Below are 22,171 nucleotides of genomic sequence, written 5' to 3'. Positions count from 1 at the left end.
TGATTTTTTGTGTGATAAATGTTAGCTCTTTCACGAGCCTCGACCCTGTATACAAAAAAAAAAAAAGTACTCTCTTTCATAGTGTTATTGTTGTGTATGTGAGAGTTCTTAATACAATTACTTGTTTTGTTCTGCAATTGCATTGGTGTGGTTTTACCATGGTTTATTAGAACACTGAAAATAACAAATCTTTCTGCCGCATTCCCTCTCGAGACTCTGAGGCGCACCGTAGCCGAGGTTTGGGGAGGTAATACGTAACAAAGGGTAGTGGATCATAACTGCAGTCTCACATCAATAGTTTCAGCAGTTTCGGAGATATCTTTTTTTAAATAATATCCTTGAAACCAATGTCGCTGCCACATTGTGTGGCATTTCAAGGAAAATATTTCAAAATTATATCTCAGAAACCACTGAAGCTATCGATGTCCCAATCTACAATCTATCCATAAAACTCAACATTATGAAAAATGGAGGAGAATTATTCTAGTCATGATCAAAACTAGAACGACACTCTTCGACGTCGACCGATATGCCTTCACCCACATTATTACATCATTATACATCCTTGTACCAAGTTTGATTTAAAATTAATTCAGCTGTTCTCAAGTTATCACATTTTTACCTGACATGACCGCTAATCTTTGACCTCTTGATGGCATAAAACAATCAGTTCATCTTTGCATCATATATACTTATACCAAGTTTGTTCAAAATACAATCACTGGTTCACAAGTTGGTGAGGCAACATAATTTTTACTTAAGATGACCTCTGACCTTTGACATATTAAACCCAAAATCTAATCAGTTCATCTTTTCATCATTATACATACCTGCACCAAGTTTGACTAAGATCCCTTTAGCCATTCTCAAGTTATCGCAGTAATGAAAACCTATCACAGACGGACGGACGGACGGACAACCTGAAAACATAATGCCTCTTGCGACTTCGTCGGGGGATGCATAAAAGTGTTTTTTGTTAATTAGGTCACAATCCGAAAATAGCAGGTTCAGGAGATTAATGGAATACCGGGTGCACAATTTCAGTGCAGATACACTATTATTATGCTTGGAAGGCCAAGTGATCTTTGAGATTCTGAATGGGCAAAATTGAGCGATGACAAAAACGCATTATTTTTTCAGACCGCAATTTGACCTTAACCTTAATCCCAGAGGGGTATGAGGTAAATCAAGTTTAAATGCGCCTTGCTCGAGGATCAAACGTCAAATACAAACTCATCATTGATTGCCAATAAATCATCATTTGATCTAAAGATGTTTCCACATCTTCGCGCATTTGTTAGTTCATTCATGCACATGTTCTGGACCCAATCAGACTCGTACATGTGCAGGAACAAATTTGCAAAGAAAGAGGCAGGATCTGAACCTATGGGTATCCCCACTGTCTGCTGGAGTATCTTGGGATCTGAACCTATGGGTATCCCCACTGTCTGCTGGAGTATGTTTGGATCTGAAAGTATGGGGTAGCCCAATGTCTGCTGGAGTATCTTGGGATCTGAACTTATGGGTATCCCCACCGTCTGCTGGAGTATCTTGGGATCTGAACCCATGGGTATCCCCACTGTCTGCTGGAGTATCTTTGGATCTGAAAGTAGGGGTTGCCCAATGTCTGCTGGAGTATCTTGGGATCTGAACCTATGGGTATCCCCACTGTCTGCTGGAGTATCTTGGGATCTGAACCTATGGGTATCCCCACAGTCTGCTGGAGTATCTTGGGATCTGAACCTATGGGTATCCCCACTGTCTGCTGGAGTATCTTGGGATCTGAACTTATGGGTATCCCCACTGTCTGCTGGAGTATCTTGGGATCTGAACCCATGGGTATCCCCACTGTCTGCTGGAGTATCTTGGGATCTGAACCTATGGGTATCCCCACTGTCTGCTGGAGTATCTTGGGATCTGAACTTATGTGTATCCCCACTGTCTGCTGGAGTATCTTGGGATCTGAACCCATGGGTATCCCCACTGTCTGCTGGAGTATCTTTGGATCTGAAAGTAGGGGTTGCCCAATGTCTGCTGGAGTATCTTGGGATCTGAACCTATGGGTATCCCCACTGTCTGCTGGAGTATCTTGGGATCTGAACCTATGGGTATCCCCACAGTCTGCTGGAGTATCTTGGGATCTGAACCTATGGGTATCCCCACAGTCTGCTGGAATATCTAGGGATCTGAACCCATGGGTATCCCCACTGTCTGCTGGAGTATCTTGGGATCTGAACTTATGGGTATCCCCACAGTCTGCTGGAGAGTCTTGGGATCTGAACCCATGGGTATCCCCACAGTCTGCTGGAGTATCTAGGGATCTGAACCCATGGGTATCCCCACTGTCTGCTGGAGTATCTTGGGATCTGAACTTATGGGTATCCCCACAGTCTGCTGGAGTGTCTTGGGATCTGAACCCATGGGTATCCCCACTGTCTGCTGGAGTATCTTTGGATCTGAACCGATGGGTATCCCCACTGTCTGCTGGAGTATATTGGGATCTGAACATATGGGTATGCCCACTGTCTGCTGGAGTATCTTGGGATCTGAACCTATGGGTATCCCCACTCTGTTGGAATATCTTGTGATCAGAACCTATGGGTATCCCCACTGTCTCTTGGAGTATCTTGGGATCTGAACGCATGGGTATCCCCACTGTCTGCTGGAGTATCTTGTGATCTAAACCTATGGGTATCCCCACTGTCTGCTGGAGTATCTTGTGATCTAAACCTATGGGTATCCCCACTGTCTGCTGGAGTATCTTGTGATCTAAACCTATGGGTATCCCCACTGTCTCTTGGACTTTCTTGGGATCTGAACCTATGGGTATCCCCACTGTCTGCTGGCGTATATTGTTGCCAAATGTAAAGAAAATGTTGTTCAGGAGAAATCGAATACTTTCTTTGAGTTTACTTTAAGAAAACTACATGAATAGTGATTTTCCTTTACAGCCCAGTGTGCCCTTTTTTGATAGAATGTAATGTATACTTTATTACCTCCTGCAAATGATTTATCTACCGCTCTGTCCAATGCGGTTATGAGCTTGTCATGTGGAATGTTTGTGTACAATGTGGAAAAATCAAAAGTTGATAAACATTTAGCTTTGCCATCGTTGTGTTGTTGGATACTGTCGATTACCAGTTTGGATTTACCATTGATCCAGAATTTCTTAATACCAGAATAAAACATCACCTTTTCATGGTAGTTTAAAAAAAAGCATTTGTAGATTAGTTTCATCACCCCTGTAATAATACCCCACAATGGTTTCAAACTACATTCTCTACTTGCGATGATGAACCTCATCTTGCAAGGGTTTTTGTGCATTTTGGAGATCCAGTAAATGAATGGTAAAAAATGGCGTTTATCCAGAACCAACAGTCTTCTTGTTTTTGAGTGATTTATATGGTGTTGTATCAAGTCTGATTTATTATCGTTACTTATTTTGTAGATCTTTGAAACTCCTGTCCCTAAGCCCAATTCTTCCAAACGTGTTTGAATGTAGAATGTTTTGCATACAAATGCAATAGTATTATTTGCTTTGTCAATTAGAACAATAACATATTGTGCTTGAAGCCGTCAAAACACACACACACACACACACACACACACACACACACACACACACATACACACACACACACACACACACACACACACACACACACACACACACACACACACACACACACACACACACACACACGACAAAGCCACTGGGCTTGGGGGAAGTGCTGTTATTTCATGGGGTACTCTGGGTACCAGGAACATCACAACAATGGTGTCGCTTTTCTCACCGCACTCATTGGGGCATTTTCAAAGGAGAAATTTCCTGATAAATTCTGGGGATTGTCCATGCTCTTACCCTTTTAAGTGCTAAACCTCAAGAAACGAAGCAGCAAACGGCACCGTTTTTAAAGTCTTTGGACTGATTCAGCCAGAGTTTGTACCCCCGACCCCCAGACTCGAAGTGGACGCTGTATCCATTACACTGTCGAGTCTCTTATTAAGCATTACTCCAGTCAGGGAGGAATGCATTCGATCGTGTCCGTCCGTCCGTGTGTGTGTGTGTGTGTGTGTGTGTGTGTGTGTGTGTGTGTGTGTGTGTGTGTTTGTGTGTGTGTGCGTATGTTCGTGTGTTTGCGAACAAGATATCTGGAAAAGTTCTGAACGGATTTGGATGAAAGTTGGTGGGATGATTGCCCTTGGGATAAGGAAGAATTGATTAGTTTTTGGTGAAGCTCAGGATATTATTCCGGATCCAGGAATTTTTTGAAGGATTTTTTACCATTGGAAGATAGGGCTCCAACTTGACCCACGGCAGGAGTATGTGCTCTACTGAGTGGCGTTCTAGTTACACTACTGGAGTCATTACATTTCACCACCGAGTCTGGCTTGCTGAGAAATACCGAGTACTATTGAAGCAAATGCTGCCAAAGTTCCCAAGGGAAGTCATGCCCAGTGCGATGGCATCCAAGTCAGGCTGTGCAGAGGGACATAGCAGCTCGTGTTGCCGTGTCGGATTGCAAGCTCTTGGAGCAGCTGGAAATGACAGCAGGGCCCTTTTCAGTCTACGCCTCAATCCTAGCTGCTTCGTCCACCTGCATGACCAGCAAAACAGATGGATCAACTACGTAGCTATTCAAGCACTGTCAATTAATTTAAAAAAATAAACAACAAATAACATTCATCAGCACCAAGCATGGCACGTGTGGTGAAAATTGTATAAAGAGAATAGTTGGTGTTGTCCGGTGCTTTCGAAAAATTTCAAACATTGGAAACATTTCCATGTACCTACATGCCAAAGTATTTGCCGATCCTAGCAAGCTCAACAGCTCTAGCTAGTGTACGAACTGCTCGCTTCCTCTCCTCTTTGAGTTGCTTCATCATCGTCACTGTTACATCCCACGCTTGTTCGCAGGTGACTTCCTCAAGAAGCGTAGCACAAATTCCTTCAGCACAGGCCATCACCTGCTCTGCTTGCAACTCTGATTTCCTGCTCCACATGTAAATACATGAGAACACATTTTAAAAAGTGATACTTAAAACTCAAATGCACAATCCTCTTCCAAATGTAATGATGAGAGGATTATGAATGGTAATGTAGTACAAAGGACACCAGACTTGCACGTGGGAAGTTGTAGGTTCAAAGGCCACTGACAGCAGCAGTAATAATCAAGTGGAACTGAGTTGGTCTCAGCATAAAGAAAATGCTTCCATTGGATCAAAAGAATAAATCTATCTCGTTCACTAATGATCATTCTGAGAGAGAGAATTCTGCTTGCCTCGTCTACTCTGGCCAACATTTGATGTCACTTCATACAGCGGTCAATTCTGAAAAACCATTTGGGACAACTTGGGATGGGGCAGGAAAAATCACTGCCACTAAAAATAATCCATCAGTTAACCCAATAAAAAGTGCAAAAATAAGCAAATTAACAAAATAAATACCACATAAAAAACACAGCAAAGATCACTGTATTTTTGCTCATAGTCACAATAAAGACACACATCAATGTGTAACCAAACTCATTGATACTTTCTCAGCCATCGACGTTTTGGATATAATAGTTTATCAAATGTCAGTGCTGCAAGGTGGGACGAGATATATCTAGCTATTAACCACCATAGGAAGGTGATAATATAAGCAGGCTGCCTTGTCCATTTCAATCTTCCACTTCGGCAAGTATTACAGTCTGTGTGCTGGCAGCAAATGTCTTATATGTTGGGTGGAAGTAGTGTGGATGAGGTGGTGAAGGGTACGGTCCAAGCCAGGCCTCTTGCATACATAAGGTATTTATCAGTGGGAAGTTACAAGTTCAATTTAAAACTTCTCTAGTCAATATCTAGCAATCCTCGTCACACCCTTTCAGCCCAACACAAAACCACGAAAGTATTGTATTGTTATGTCGGGGGTTAGGGTGATATATATAGATTTAGGTAGATCCGCATAGGTAGGTGCTCCGATGATCGTGGGTAGCAAGAACCATCTCGATGTAAATAAGTAGAGGACCTATCTAGCCCGAATGTCGGATTAAATGTATCTTCATCCCCATTACGAGGAATGGGGCATGTTAAGTAGTTGTAGGGATTATGTTAATTCCCCTGTATGTGAAACCTCTGTAGTTATCCCTACTGTTTTTACCATCACTAGTGCCCACTAGTTACCCTAATTAATAATTGCCTCAATAAAACTCACCGGAAGTGCAGGCAGGAAGCGCCCACGCATTGCGCCGCCATGGCGATAAAACATTGCTCAGGCCGGCTGAGGCAATGCCCACCTCACGACGGATTGATCGAGGGGTTTGATGGGGAGATCACACCAATGGCAGGGAGGGCCAATCGGCATGCAGCTGAAGCCCAGAGGCAAGAAGGAGCCAGCTGATTGGCTAAGGGGAGATGATTAAAAGTGAGTGCGTCCGACATTTTCCCTCTCTGCTCCTGGGTTTTGGTGAGGATTGCTCCCTGCGCTCTTTGATCTACTGCTGAGATTGGTTATCTCGCTCATCGGTCTCTCAGTGCTGGATGGATCACAATCGTCATGCCTGGGACATTCCAACAAGCGTTCCACCATCACACCACAGAAGGAAGGCTGCCGGACTGCTGTGCGTTGGGCTCGACGGAGGACGGTGCGTCGAGTGGCGGAGCGTGCACGTGCAAGGCCGCACCACTGGTCTGCAAGTTCCCGCAAAGACCCGCTTCTCCGCGCAGGGCGAGGGATCGTCGGCCAGACAATCAAGCCGGACCGAGCTGAGTACCCATAAAAATAATCCCTTTCATCCCTTCCCTTTATCCTTCGTCTTGTATCTGTGCTCTGTCGGAGTACTCCAATTTAAGGGGGTTTTAGTAACCGGCGCGTTATATTTTGTATTATCGGCATCCGTGGCAATAAAGCCTTGTTAATTTTTGTACATAATTCCGTTTTTCGTGTGAGTTCATTTCCTGCAGGTTTTGAAGACTGCCCCGCGAGATCGTGTCAGATAAAAGCTTCCCGCTTCTTCTTCCTCCCCCTTCCTCCCGCGCATATATAGTGAAATCCGCATTCGATCATCGCCGAACATTAATGCTCGTTTCCATCCGTGATTTCCCAGTCTTCACCGAAGGGAATCAGACGACAAATAGTAGTCAGGAGTGGGATACAAACTTTTTGAAACCTCGACAAATGTTGTCGAGAAGTGGGATTTGAACCCTCTAGTATAACTGGTGTCAAGAGTGGAGAATTTGGAGTTAAATTTTTCATAGGACTGAGGCAATATTTTTTTTTTAGTCGATTGGAGTGGGGAAAGATGCGAGCAGTGCGTCTCTAAATTTAAATCGATTCCTCAGGTAAAATACGTGCGGGGGACGACCTCCTCTCGACAGATGGATGGGGTGTGTCATATGGAATGGCGGATAGAAGATACTGGTAGCATTGGAAGTGGGCCGAATATAGGGGAATTGGAGGGTAGAGATGGAACCTCCCCCGTTCCGAAGCGATTGAGCCGTGTCCTATGTCTTTCCAGGCCATGTTAAAATTATTATGGGGCATGAGTGATATTATGAGGGGAATGAGTAAAGAAATCAATGAAATGAAAAAGGAAAGTGATGCTGGTAGTGAAAGATTGGATGCCCACATTAAAGAAACGAAAACCCCATGTGGCATGAACGAACGAATGAGTGAACAGGGGAATGAAATAAGGGAGATGAATGGGGAGTGTCTCCAGGTAAATGGAGAGTGTGCAAATGTAAATAGGGGAGAATAACATTTAAATGGGGAATGTTTGATGAATAAGGGCCTGGAAGGTTATCGGGCTGGTGTGGATGCCGCAACAAGTAACAAGCTTGGGGGTCCGTGTAACGGAACCGGACCGGGTATGTATTGATGAAATCCTGTGGGGGCCCAGAACTGATTGGGGGTGATGATGTACATGATTTGATCCAGCGGCTGGAGACCTGGGACAGTCCCATGGAGGAAAAGGTTGACCAGGTCCAAGGGAGCTTGTGGGTTGAGGTGAGACGGTCCAAGGAGGAGGTTGAAGTGACCGAGGTGACCCTCACCATGCACAACAATTGGGTACAGGAGGCTCCGAAATTGAATACTCAGTTGGGGGAGTGTTTTGGCTCTGAGCTGGATTTGGATACGGAAGAGTCGGGAAATAGAGCCTCGGAGAAACTGGTCCCCATAGGGAATGTGGAACAGCTGCAGGGAGAGGCAGAACAACCTGAGGGGGTTGTTACCTGCAGCTGTGGTTTGGCACAGGTGATGAAAATTTTTAAAAGGAAAAATAAATTTACATTTAAATGGGAATTGGATTTGGAGCAGCCTTGGAGGGAGTTGGTCCCCGGGTTGTGGAATTTGGACCAGGAGATGCCATTGGGGATGATCTCGGGCAAAACTTGCCCCTTTCAAAATTTGGGTATGCCAGCCAGCTGGGGGGCTGGGCTGGCAAGATCTGGACGTTGGGTTCGACCATGGGTGTCATGATACGACCTGGGCCCCACGGGGGGTTCTGGTGGAGTCTGGCATCCCTTGTCCATCGGGGAGACGCCCGAGCGGGTGTCTCGGGCCGGCAGGGTCACCGGACCCTGGTGGGGGTTAAGACCTCCAGCGGAGTCTGCGGTGTTTTCTCAGGTATCTCGGATGGTGTATTATGAGGACCACTAGGGGGAGGTGTTGTGGGTCGCGCCTTGGTGGCAGCAGAACGGACAGCCAACATGGGCCTAATGTGGTGACCGCCCGGGCATGCGGCCTGACAGCCTCTCCCTGAGACTCTGGGACAGCCAGCATGTGGTGCTGGTCTATGGATGCAATCGTCACGCCTGGGACATTCCAACAAGCGTTCCACCATCACACCACAGAAGGAAGGCTGCCAGACTGCGGTGCGTTGGGCTCGACAGGGGCTGGTGCGTCGAGTGGCGGAGCACGTGCATCTAGTGGTGGAGCACGCGCATGCAAGGCCGCACCACTAGTCTGCAAGTTCCCACAAAGACCCGCTTCTCCACGCAGGGCGAGAGGCGAGGGATCGTCGGCCAGACAATCAAGCCGGACCGAGCTGAGTACCCATAAAAAATAATCCCTTTCATCCCATCCCTTTATCCTTCGTCTTGTATCTGTGTTCTGTCTATCAGAGTACTCCAATTTAAGGGGGTTTTAGTAACCGGCGTGTTTTATTTTGTATTATCGGCATCCGTGGCAATAAAGCCTTGTTTATTTTTGTACATAATTCCATTTTCCGTGCGAGTTCATTTCCTGCAGGTTTTGAAGACTGCCCGGCGAGATAGTGTCAGGTAAAAGCTTCCCGCTTCTTCTTCCTCCCCCTTCCTTCCACGCATATATAGTGAAATCCGCATTCGATCATCGCCTCACATTGACGCTCGTTTCCATCCGTGATTTCCCGGTCTTCACCGAGGGGAATCACACGACAGTATATGCAGTATACCATACTTGCATATTCCCAGTTCGTATCTTCTTACCCCAAAACTCCATATTACTAATATAACGATCTAAATACTGTATCTTCTTCCTACGCTCTCCTATTAGATACACAAAGAGCAACTGTCATATGAACTGTGTGCTCCTTGGTCATCTTGATCATACGTTGTGAATTACATCTCTTTTGGCGTTGAAAGCAAACAAAACCGGTTCTCACCGTAGCACAGAACAGGCCACATTCCGAATAATTTCATGCAAACCATCCTGCAGTATATCAGTATGCACCTCGGTTAGCAGTCTGAAAAACACGCACGCACACACGTGCACACACAAACACACAGTAGTCAAATATTTCCTGGACCTTCGGTGTTGTGTAAAATGAACAATGTTCCAAACTTGGTTAATCAAGACTGTTATGTGTATGAATGTTTAGACAGGAAGAAAAGCACACTTTTCCTGCAGCTTCTTTTGCTTCTCTCTCTTGATGAGCATGATCACAATCGCTTCTGAGAGCACCGCCACGACTTCATGTCGAATCTCCTTGGCTAATACATCTGATTGCCTACAAGACAAAAACAAACACTAAATGAATAACACTGTCAGGCTCCTGAAATGACTCTTCAGAAATTCAAGTAATATCAGCCTGGGGTCCAGCTTTATTTAAGATCTCACCAGACAATGATCACCACGGGGAGAACAAGCAAGGCACAATATCTCACCTGGATTCCAAAACAATCACCAAATTGGTGTGAAATACAAAAACCAAGCGGTGCAATCTTACTCAAGAATGACACAGCAGGTGGAAACCGATTCAAAAGCCAAATGACCACACTCCTCCTCTAGTATGTCCTGCAGGATCCCTTCAATGACATCCTGCAAATCCTGTGAAGAGCAAAAAAACAAAAAAAACAAACACACACAAACACAAACACACACACACACACACACACACACACACACACACACACACACACACACACACGGTACAAAAAGAGCTCAAAAGGCTGAACTCTGTCATTAATAATTGTACATTGCCCTCTCGACACCAGAAAAAATATGGTGAATAGAGAGAATGTATGTATCTACATTCTACATCATGCTACCTTTCGAAACACAAGTTACGCAGTATGCATGTGCTAGTCTGGAGAATTAAAACAATGAATCTTTCATTCTACAAGCATCCCTTTTGAATTTTGAATGCAAAATTGCCTCAAGCTATAAACCATAATGTCAACAGAAGATCTACCTATGCAATTGATGGTGAAGTTGAAATGTACTGTCAATTACAATTCACCTCATCAGAGTAGAGTGTTCCTGAGGATGTACTGGAAGCGAGTTCTTCAGAGGCAATATCCTTGATCACTGGAGGAGTCGATGTGATTTGCCTTGCACCAGCAGAAAAAGAGACAGGTGGGCCCAAAACAAGGCTGAGAGAACAAGAGGATTGAGCTTCGGATAGGGTGGACTGAGTAGCTTGCGGAACCTCAGATGAAGGCAAAGTCAGTTGGGCATCAACAGTTGTTTTGGCTTCCTCAATGGTGGAAGTTATGTGGGACACTGTTGAAGAGTACAACCATTTTGAGATCTGAAATCTGCAGTGATTGGAACTGCAGAACTGCAAGGTCAAGTGAGCTTTAAAACAAACATGACACACTCACCGGATGCAGGAGGCTCCTTCAGAAGACTTCCCTGATCAATGAAGCTTGAGTGGGGAGTGTGACAGCACACCGGAGGCAAGGGGCCTCCATTAACAACTTCCCCGATGCTGCAGACTAGCTTCTTCTGGATGTTCTCGGACCTCCGTGGGAAGACCATGCCTTCGGGCTCAATAAACGAGGCTCGATTCAACTCAACTGTGCTATGAAGATGAGACACGTAGAATGCACACTGGTACATGCAATGTCAGTTTTTTAAATATAAATCTTGAAAGCAATTGTAACATTGTTTTCTCACACAAGGCCTTCATATAAATCCAATCATCATAGAAACGTTTCAACAAAAATGGTGAATGTTCTGGTACCTATCATTGACGACCAAACCATAGCGGGCAAGAACAGAAGCGGCTTCCTCGTTATTCGTGAAGAGAAACAGGCGTTTGACATGTTCCAATGGGAAAAGAGCAGAACGCTGCATGGTCGTGTATGCCATGTTTATCGTGCGCAGTCCATCTCGGTAGACCTGGTCAAGAAAGAACAGATTGTCCAAAAAAAAAAAATGTATATAGACTGTGTGTGTGTGTGTGTGTGTGTGTGTGTGTGTGTGTGTGTGTGTGTGTGTGTGTGTGTGTATGTATATATATATATTCGTATATTAGAACAAAAAAAACCTTGAAGACATGAATGAGTCATCAAATGTCAAAAACGAGTCTTTCAGTCATTAAACTGGAAAGAGCAAATAAACGATTGCAGACCTTCGCCATGACTTGTTTTGTGTGATTTTATATTGTGTATTTTATATATGTCCACATTCTAATTGCACCATTTGTACTCGTTTGAAAAAAAGAAAACGTGTACTACTGGCTACCACTCAGTGGCATTTGTGGCCTACGGTAGCACATTCTGTGTGGACAATGGACAAACAGACAAAAGAGAAAAACAAGTACACATACATTCAAAGTACACCGCCCCATGCCAAATAATTAAATATGCTGCAGCGCGGCATTGCCGGGGCGCCTCCGGCGCCCGGCAATACCGCAGTGCAGCTCATTGAGGCTGCATTGGGAGGGAGAGGTGTACACTAATTGATTGATTAATTGTATAATTAAAATCAATAAAAGATTATCACAAAATATTTTCATAATCAATTGGCTAATCGCATAACTAAACCACTAGTGCTTCATCCGAAGATGTATCTTTTAGAAATTTAATTAAATAAGTCATTTATAAAAAATTAAATAATTAATTGATTACTCAATAAATAATTAATCGATTAATCAATAAATAATTAATAGATGAAATGATTAATCAATAAATCAAAAATATCTTTGATAGCCACATCACTTGGTCACTCATGTCCAAATATTAGCTTCCCAGCTCAAAAGGTGCCCGAGATATTGGCCAAATGAGAAAGAAAATAAATAAATGATTAATAATGAAAATAAACAAATGACAAGTACAAATACATTCAAAGTACACCGCCCCATGCCAAATAATTAAATATGCTGCAGCGCGGCATTGCCGGGGCGCCTCTGGCGCCCGGCAATACCGCAGTGCAGCTCATTGAGGCTGCATTGGGAGGGAGAGGTGTACACTAATTGATTGATTAATTGTATAATTAAAATCAATAAAAGATTATCACAAAATATTTTCATAATCAATTGGCTAATCGCATAACTAAACCACTAGTGCTTCATCCGAAGATGTATCTTTTAGAAATTTAATTAAATAAGTCATTTATAAAAAATTAAATAATTAATTGATTACTCAATAAATAATTAATCGATTAATCAATAAATAATTAATAGATGAAATGATTAATCAATAAATCAAAAATATCCTTGATAGCCACATCACTTGGTCACTCATGTCCAAATATTAGCTTCCCAGCTCAAAAGGTGCCTGAGATATTGGCCAAATGAGAAAGAAAATAAATAAATGATTAATAATGAAAATAAATAAATAATAATCATATAAAAATTAAATTATTAATCAATTTGGTCAGAGAACACATAAACTACCACTATTTCATCAGAATCTGTAACTTTAAAAAAAAAAATTTTTTTGTCATTAATCGAATAATTAAATAATTAATCGATTAATTGATTAATTAATAAATCAAAAATATCCTTTGCAGCCAAATCACCTGGTCATTGGCATGTCCAAATATCAGCTTCCTAACTCAAAAGGTGCCTGAGTTAATAATGGTCAGAAGAGAAATGAAATTTAATTAATTAAATAAGTACTTAATTAAACGCTAATAATTAAATAACTCCTCAATTAATTGATTATTCAAAAAACAAAAAATACCGTATTTGACAAAGGACTTGCTCACTACTGTGCCGAAATTTCAGCTTCCTAGCTCAAAGGATGGCTGAGATATCGCCCGGACAACCAAGAAAACAAGAAAGAAAACAAACAAGAAAACAAACAAGAAAACAAGTACACATACATTCAAAGTACACCGCCCCATGCCAAATAATTAAATATGCTGCAGCGCGGCATTGCCGGGGCGCCTCCGGCGCCCGGCAATACCGCAGTGCAGCTCATTAAGGCTGCATTGGGAGGGAGAGGTGTACACTAATTGATTGATTAATTGTATAATTAAAATCAATAAAAGATTATCACAAAATATTTTCATAATCAATTGGCTAATCGCATAACTAAACCACTAGTGCTTCATCCGAAGATGTATCTTTTAGAAATTTAATTAAATAAGTCATTTATAAAAAATTAAATAATTAATTGATTACTCAATAAATAATTAATCGATTAATCAATAAATAATTAATAGATGAAATGATTAATCAATAAATCAAAAATATCCTTGATAGCCACATCACTTGGTCACTCATGTCCAAATATTAGCTTCCCAGCTCAAAAGGTGCCTGAGATATTGGCCAAATGAGAAAGAAAATAAATAAATGATTAATAATGAAAATAAATAAATAATAATCATAAAAAAATTAAATTATTAATCAATTTGGTCAGAGAACACATAAACTACCACTATTTCATCAGAATCTGTAACTTAAAAAAAAAAATTTTTTTTGTCATTAATCGAATAATTAAATAATTAATCGATTAATTGATTAATTAATAAATCAAAAATATCCTTTGCAGCCAAATCACCTGGTCATTGGCATGTCCAAATATCAGCTTCCTAACTCAAAAGGTGCCTGAGTTAATAATGGTCAGAAGATAAATGAAATTTAATTAATTAAATAAGTACTTAATTAAACGCTAATAATTAAATAACTCCTCAATTAATTGATTATTCAAAAAACAAAAAATACCGTATTTGACAAAGGACTTGCTCACTACTGTGCCGAAATTTCAGCTTCCTAGCTCAAAGGATGGCTGAGATATCGTCCGGACAACCAAGAAAGAAAGCAAGAAAACAAACAAACAAGAAACCAGAGTGAAAACTGAGTACTCTCTTTCAGCGTGCGTCACTGCCGAGCCCCCTTTGGTGCCCGGCAATGACGATTTGCAATGCCTGGAGATGGCATAGGAAAGGAGCGGTGTACAACAAGAAACCAGAGTGAAAACTGAGTACTCTCTTTCAGCGTGCGTCACTGCCGAGCCCCCTTCGGTGCCCGGCAATGACGATTTGCAATGCCTGGAGGTGGCATAGGAAAGGAGCGGTGTACAACAGAGAAATGGACACAGATGCAATACACGCTCCTCTGGCGAGGGTAACTGCAATCGTCAACAGGGCCTCCTTATACATTTCAAAGCAAAACATTATTCGATTTAAAATGTGACTAGGGCATTGCCCGTACGTGGGTGCCCGTTCCTTGACAAAAAAAAAAAAAAACGCTACCCGTACGCTCTACCCCGCCCGTACGCCCGTAAACAAAAAAAACAACGCTCTTCGCTTCCGCCCTTCGCTCTGACTGAATTGGGAGAAATAATGCGCATAAGAAATCGAATTACGTACCGTAATGGCGGTCAGCTCGTAACGCGCTCAGCTCCGCTCGTCTCACATCGGCCACGCCTACGCAACAAAGCGTTCTGTGATTGGCTGCCGGAAGTGAAGTCTTCACTGTCCGGAAGTTCGCAAATCGCAGTTAGGATGAATCGTTTTAATTTAATCGCAGTTTGAATTCGTTTTAAAACATAGTTTAACGGCAACATAGTTTTCCAACGTGAAATAAATGAATACGCTGTCAAATGTGCCGTCCGAGGCAGAGTCTGATCGCCACGTTCGGCACACGTGATAGCTCGCTGCTCTCTGATTGGTTGAAGCGTTTTTTGGACATAGCTCGGTAAGTACTTGTCCGATTAATTTCAAACCTTGAAAAGGCACATCCTCGGGTCCCCAGCAATATACCTGGCAAGTTTAAAGTATATCGGACCCGTGGTTGTCGAGAAACAGCGGTCACAGACAAACACACAGACACACAGACACACAGAGATTACTGGAATTATAGATAGATGGAAAACAATCTCGTCGAGTAACAAGATAACCAATGCTCAGCGGTATCAGAAGAATATCAGAAAAAGAGATTTCAACACACCAAAACAGCATGAAGTTAGACTTAAGAAATGTCTGTGTGACTTGCCATCCTGAATGTATTGTAGAGCAATCTGAGAAAAAATTTGACTTTTATTTAAAAACAAGTACAAAAAGTTTTAATTAAAACAAAAGCCGCGTCGATGTTACACAATGCCTAGATGCAGCTGTGCCGATAACGTCGATGTTATAGGCACAGGACATTCCTATTGATTTGATTACTTGATGTTATTTTTGTGCAAAGTGAAAATATATCTCGGCAATTTCCCGTGTGTGGCGACGAATTTTTAATATATCTCGGCATTTTCCCGTCTGTTATTTCAGGCGGTGTATGACTGACCATGCCGCGATTTAAAAAAATATATATCTCGGCAATTTCCCGTGTGTGGCGACACGTGAACGAAGCTATGCTCCTCTCTCCACATTATTGTGACGACGTATAAATTAAATATTTCATCGTGACGATTGTCATCAAATGGACGAATTTTTAATATATCTCGGCATTTTCCCGTCTGTTATTTCGGGCGGTGTATGACTGACCATGCCGCGATTTAAACAAAATATATATATCTCGGCATTTTCCCGTCTGTTATTTCGGGCGGTGTATGACTGACCATGCCGCGATTAAAAAAAAAAAAATCTCAATGGACTTGAAGTTACAGGCCTTTGAGAATTCATTTCGTTCTATAAAGGGCAACTTTCATCGGATTTTCTTCCCGTTTTTTTTCAACCGAGTCTAAAACTATGTTAGCGACTGTGAAAAATGAAATGATATATCGAATTTGATTTGAAATAAAACTGTGTGAGAGAGGAAAACACCACGGGCCTACAAAACAGGCCTCAAAGCTATGCGAGTTAATAAAATGGTGGATATTTGTTTATATGAAGCCTCTCCCACAATGGGTGGAGCTATGGTTCCCAGAATGGGTGGAGCTTTGAGGTTTTGTCTTCTCTGCAAGAACAAGAAGAACAAGAAGAATAACAACAACAACAACAGCAGAGGGCACTCTATGACCAGCGTCTTGCGACGCGGCTAAAAATATTGTACAGGTATTAAGGCTTATGGAAGGGCAAGGGACAAGACAAGAACATACAAGACACAACAACAAGGACTTGAACAACAAGGGAACGACAAGGAACAACAAAACAAAACATATGACAAAACAATATGAAAACAAAACAAAACAAAAACAAAATATACAAAACAATATGTGAACGATAAGGGAGCAATGGATCAACAGACAAAAATTGAGTAAATGTCCTATACCCCATTCTTCTTACTCCTATTTCCTCCCAACCATTGGGCCTTTTCTCCCCATTCTTCTACAACCATCTCACCATCCCTTTCCAACCCTCTATTCTCTTACTTACAACCCCTTTCCTTTTCTCACATGTCAAGTGACTATTCCATCAGGCACCCTTTGTGTATCATTTGCAGATAGTTCCTCTAAACATTTCCAATGAATGCAGACAATCGAGCAAGGTGAGTGATTGCACCTGGGTGAAATATCGGTGCAGCAGGCAGGCATTGAGGTAAGAAGCAGATTTCACCAACTTGAAGAAGTGAACGTAGTTGTTGCTATTTAGGGCAGATGCCGCCTGCACCGCAAACTTAACCTCAGGAGAATTCCACACGTCCTCACGAAACTGTTGCACTTCTCTGAAATGGCACAGACATGCCCATACCCAGTCAAATGGGGATGCATCATGAACAGCGACTGTGTTTAGAACCCTGCCCATATTAAAGTATTCCCCTCCAAACTACAGACAGCGGACAAAGGAATCATTATCACTGTTCATTCACAATTAACGTGATACATTTCATTATCAAAAAAATTTCTGGTAGACTGAGATGTGTGCGAACATCTTTGCCTATTTTGGAGAAAAAGAACATGAAGCATTACTTTTCAACACACCCTCATAACAGCAGATAAAAATCACACCAATTATGACATTTACAACGTTTTGCGGTACCAGATAACAAGGCAATATAATAACCTTGTCGCCGCTATGGCACACGTGAAGATCATTGAAGTCCTTAGCCAGATGCATGATAGGCAATGTATTGACCACACAAGATAAACATATTGTTATGTGTTAGGGGGTGGGGAGGGGTATCCATGGATACAAGATGGCAAGACTTTAATATGGACCATGTGATCGAGTAGGGCAGCAATACTCTGGTATTACATATCTGTAGAGGTAAGTCATATTGTCGAATGTGCAGTGAGGAGCAGTGATTGGTAACCTTAAAGCAGAATATGGTAAGGTTGTATTGTGTAAAACCCCCTGTAAACAGGTGAGGCCAAGTGACGGACTTGTGGCCAGAGAACTCGTGGTATAAAAGCACTGGATGCTTTCAAAGCAACACGAGCAGGCAGACAGTCCTGCTGTTGGATCGCATAGGACCGTGGGACAAGCAGCCTTGTAGAGGGGGAGGGGGAGGGGGAGGGAAGTCCTGAACATGAGCGATCTGAGAGCTGTGGTAGAGTGCTACCCGGTCCTGAATAGTGGCCCATGGGTACCAGCTCTGGGTGGTCCAAATGCTGCGATAGAGCACCACCCCCTCCTAGAGAATGGTCAATGGGGATCAAGCTCAAGATCAAAATGAGCAGTCCAAAGAGACGGTGAAAACAGTTGTGCGCGTAAGCCCAATCTCTCTCCGCTTTGTCACCCCCAACAGGAAGAAACTTTTCGAGAGACAGTGATGTTACATCCATCATCATCGCTCATCAACCTCATCGCCCGCCACCTGCCATCCTGCATGACCTGAGCTTGCCAAAGCCACAATTATGGTGGACCCAGAGACCAGTTTGTGCCTGTCAGAAATCCTTGCCTGGCCTTTTGGTTCTTGTGAGAATCTAGCATTTGGCATTCTAGTTGGGGTTAGGGCTTGCATATTTTGTACGTAAGATGGCGTGGCCCATCATCCCTGTTTGTGTGTCGACTACTTGGATGTTTCCGCATTTATTTATGGTATCCTATCTCCCTCATTTCCCTGTATTCCTTTAAATAAACCCATATTAATAGTCGGAAAGCTAATACTAAAAATAGAAAACCGTTTGCAAGAGAAGCATTCTAGTTGGGGTTCGTGGAAGGCAGAAGTTGGGAAAACGTTTCTCAGTATTATCATGGGGATGTTCGGGAGAACAACCATTAAGTAGTCCTTGTGCCAGGTATAAGCTGAATGGATTTATTTCAGCCATTATAGACCAATCAAATGAGTGGCAAAAGAGAACCCTGAGGTCAATCTCTGAAAGTATTACGTTCACACCGTCGTCCACACGATGTACCAATAAGCGCGGGAAGCGTGGAGGGTGCTCTGGAGGGCGTGGGTCCACCTTGTTCGGCCCAACGTGGCGTCACCCTGAAACTCTCGTCTGTGACCTACTCCATGCAGTCATCGCCACCGGATTCCTCCCACGTCCAAACTGGTCCTGTCTCCAAAGGCAACCCTCGAGAGTGGCTGGCTGATTCAGCAGAGCGCCCTCCACGCACTCTCAACAGGCAGTACCTCATCCGACCACTCGTCCACGCACTCCCTCTTCCACTGCCGCTTCTTCCTGTTCAACTTTTTCCACCGACAGTGACATCACCTCCCACTATCCACGAGCTTACTGAAACATCCCTCGCAAACTTTAAATGCTGTATAACATTAAACTGAAAGAAATTTGGAGAAATTCTGACATCAGTAAGGCAAATTTTACTTGCAGAATTGAGTGAAGATCTACTGTAATTTATATACCCCACAATAAGGTAATGACGTGACGCTTCCCGCCCATCCTGTAGATAATTGGTGTGATAATGCATGCCGATGTGTGTGTGTGTGTGTGTGTGTGTTGCATTGCCATAAGGAACAGAGGAAAAATAAGAGGCCATTTACATACAGGGAATTTATTACCCATAATCTCTAACTAATTAACATAAACCCAACCCTTTCATGGGGACACTTATACGCGCTTGCACGACATCCGGTCAAAACGAATTTCCTACTTATAGTGGAGTGGCTTATGGAAATGATCGTGACACGCTGGCCCAAAGCACTAAATTTGGCACAGTTATACTTTAGGACCATACAAAACTTTTGAGAGGGTGCTGCCCGATTTCGAGGCCCAGGTCAAGGTCAGGTCAAGGTCAAAGGTCAAATTATGTGTTTGTCACGTTTTTGCCATATCCAGCTCATAGCTGTCATAGAAACATTATCTCAGTGTCTATTCATTCATTTTTAAGGATCATTTTTTCAAATAATCATTTTTAAGGACAAGGAATCCATTTGTATTATGGAAAATATCCTCAGGTGCTGCAATATTGTATTTCAAGGTCAGGTGAAGGTCAAAGGTCAAATTATGTGTTGGTCATTTTTGCATCGGTGTTTTTGACGTACATCGATACGCTGAGGGAGGATACTGGATTGGCCAGTACAGAGGAGGTCACGGCCTGCATGACTTATGCTTCACAATTTCCGCGACAGAGACACAGTCCTGTGCATAGCAGTCCTGCGTTCCTGCACGTGCAATTCTTTGAACAAGTGGGTGTCGCCTTACATCCGCACTTGAGTAGTTCTCTACAACTAAGAGCAGCAGCTGACAGGGTTGTCCAGGTTGGACGCCACCCGGTATCTGCTTTGGTCCACCCAAAGCCATCTGGATTTGGTGCAGCTAGGATGGGCTTCAGACTCTCTCTCCAAATGCTGGCTTGGTACAGGCATCGATTTACATGCTGGAGCAGTGCGTTCTGAGTTGGAGGAAGCTTCTCCATCATCTTCACTCTCCTTGGGAATAGCTCCTGTCGAAGGTCATTCACATTGACATGTGGGGTTGTGTTGTCGTACATGATACAGGTAAACCGCTCGATCACATTGAATGCTGGAGATGTAATCACCTGTGGAACAAACGCAGTCAGGGACGTAATGGTGAATCCTTCTGTGGCTGTCGGGTAAGCTTTCCATGCCTTCCAAGCTGACTTTTTGCCTTTACCACTGAATTGGGATGTTACATCAGAGCCAGAGAATGCATGGAAAAACGGCAGAGCACGAGCTTTGTCTTCCCCAAGTTCCTGGCAGATTGAGTTGACATGGTAATAGCGGAAGTGTTTACCAGTACCAAAGCCAACCCATAGTTGCATACCTGGATGGTGCTGCACAAGATCATGAAACACTCCCACCAGAATCACAATCACGTCTGTGTCTACGGTTCTGATGAGAACAGTAGTCGCCCCTTCCCTTAGGGCATCGTTTACATGAAGACATATTCTACTGTCTGCTTCTTCGTGATCACTCTCTCCCATTGTGATGTTAGCCTGATTCGATTGGACTCGTGGACCAGATGTAATGTAAACCTGTTTGGTAAGCGGATAGTCGTGTTTGACTACGTCCTCCGTCAGCAGTGCGAAAAGCTCCTCCTTGTTGGTAGGACCCTGTAGAAAGCCAGCGAAGTTACTTGGTAACTTTGTATTGCGGGATACCTTTCTACGTAATCCTTTCCCTCGTTTCTCTCGAGTTGTGGCTTTGAGGCTGTCGGGTCGGTAAGTGTCCCAAACGATGTCCATCCTGGAACAGCCTTGAAGTTGCCTTTCTATCCAGGGGATGAAGATATTGTCACTGTATTCGCCGAACGTAGAAGTGTTTTCTTGTGGCAGGGCATGTACAATGGCAGCACCATCAACCACTTTGGCGTCAAAATAAGTGGGTGTTTCTGGCTGGACACTTGCATCAATGCAATGCAATAGCTCTGATTTATTGCTTGGTAGTCGGAGTCTCCCATGCAAAGACAGTGCTGGCGGCCACGGGTGGTTTTCATGTTTAAAGAACACCTCCAGTTTGGTATTACGGACTTGGGCAGCGACGAACAGCTGACTGAACAGATTGCAGTCACTCTTTATTTCCTTGAATTGCTTTTTCGCTTTTGATTTCATGGTAGTGGAATGTGGACGTTTAAATAGAGGAAGTTGGTTTTTCTTGATGGCCACGTAAATTGATTCATGTCACTGTTATTGTAGCTCAGTCACACTGTTATCTTCCTCCTGAAATAAAAAAAACGAACATTAATATTGAGCCACCACCAACAAAATAAATCAAACGTATCAGCAGTTCTATGCACAGAACCTCCGGTCACCCCTACTGAAAGCCAAAGAAAACATTGATTTTTGTAGGTCGGCCATCTAATCCTATATCAAATTTTTGTGAATGAATATGGATTAATTCCACTGATTTTAGCGATTTTAGCCCTCTCGTCGGGGATGTTAGCCCCCCCCCCCCCCCCCGGTCGGGGACAGCCTGGCGCCGCCACTGCCTATATGGCCGTCACCTGGTGGAACTTCCCATAATAGTAATGGATTCATTGACTAAATATGTTGGTTATGTGACTAAGACCAAGTTTTTTAGGTTATATATAAGCTGGATATTGCAAAAACATGACAGACACATAATTTGACCTTTGACCTTGACCTGACCTTGACCTGGGCCTCTAAAATCGGGCAGCCCCCTCTCAAAAGTTTTGTATGGTCCTAAAGTAGAACTGTGCCAAATTTGGTCCTTTGGGCCAGTGTGTCACAATATCACTTAAATTTGGACTTTAGCCACCCCACTAT

General features: G+C 43.1%; 2 protein-coding genes across 2 annotated transcripts in view; both read right to left on the bottom strand.

The window, feature by feature from the left end:
* LOC137436858 (germinal-center associated nuclear protein) overlaps nt 1-17,243 on the bottom strand; it is a gene marked incomplete at its 5' end in the record, with an annotated part of 48,883 nt that extends 31,640 nt beyond the window's left edge. Inside the window, 9 exon segments of the mRNA XM_078786444.1 lie at nt 4,407-4,598; nt 4,796-4,993; nt 9,627-9,707; nt 9,861-9,971; nt 10,191-10,291; nt 10,704-10,966; nt 11,068-11,267; nt 11,430-11,587; nt 17,081-17,243. Of these exon segments, the coding sequence (XP_078642570.1) occupies nt 4,407-4,598; nt 4,796-4,993; nt 9,627-9,707; nt 9,861-9,971; nt 10,191-10,291; nt 10,704-10,966; nt 11,068-11,267; nt 11,430-11,587; nt 17,081-17,243 (1,467 nt within the window).
* LOC144889793 (uncharacterized) lies at nt 1,085-3,027 on the bottom strand. The gene is made up of 3 exons (XM_078770993.1): nt 2,238-3,027; nt 1,715-2,102; nt 1,085-1,493 (listed from the first exon to the last, which is right to left on the bottom strand). Exons 1-3 carry the CDS (start codon nt 2,642-2,644, stop codon nt 1,215-1,217), a joined length of 1,074 nt encoding a protein of 357 aa, XP_078627119.1. The 5' UTR covers nt 2,645-3,027; the 3' UTR covers nt 1,085-1,214.
* Nucleotides 17,244-22,171: the final 4,928 nt, after the last annotated feature.

The sequence above is a fragment of the Myxine glutinosa genome, chromosome 1, assembly GCF_964187855.1.
Source record: "Myxine glutinosa chromosome 1, kmMyxGlut1.1, whole genome shotgun sequence".
In the NCBI taxonomy this organism is placed as follows: domain Eukaryota; kingdom Metazoa; phylum Chordata; class Myxini; order Myxiniformes; family Myxinidae; genus Myxine; species Myxine glutinosa.
This window is presented reverse-complemented; position numbering and strand designations above follow the sequence as displayed.

Coding starts and splice junctions, on each gene's coding strand:
- LOC144889793 (XM_078770993.1), bottom strand. CDS start 2,644: ATGCGTTCAGATCCCAAGATACTCCAAGAGACAGTGGGGATACCCATA. Junction 2,103..2,237: donor GACTGTGGGGATACCCATAA/GTTCAGATCCCA, acceptor GGATACCCATAG/GTTCAGATCCCAAGATACTC. Junction 1,494..1,714: donor CCAAGATACTCCAGCAGACT/GTGGGGATACCC, acceptor ATACTCCAGCAG/ACATTGGGCTACCCCATACT.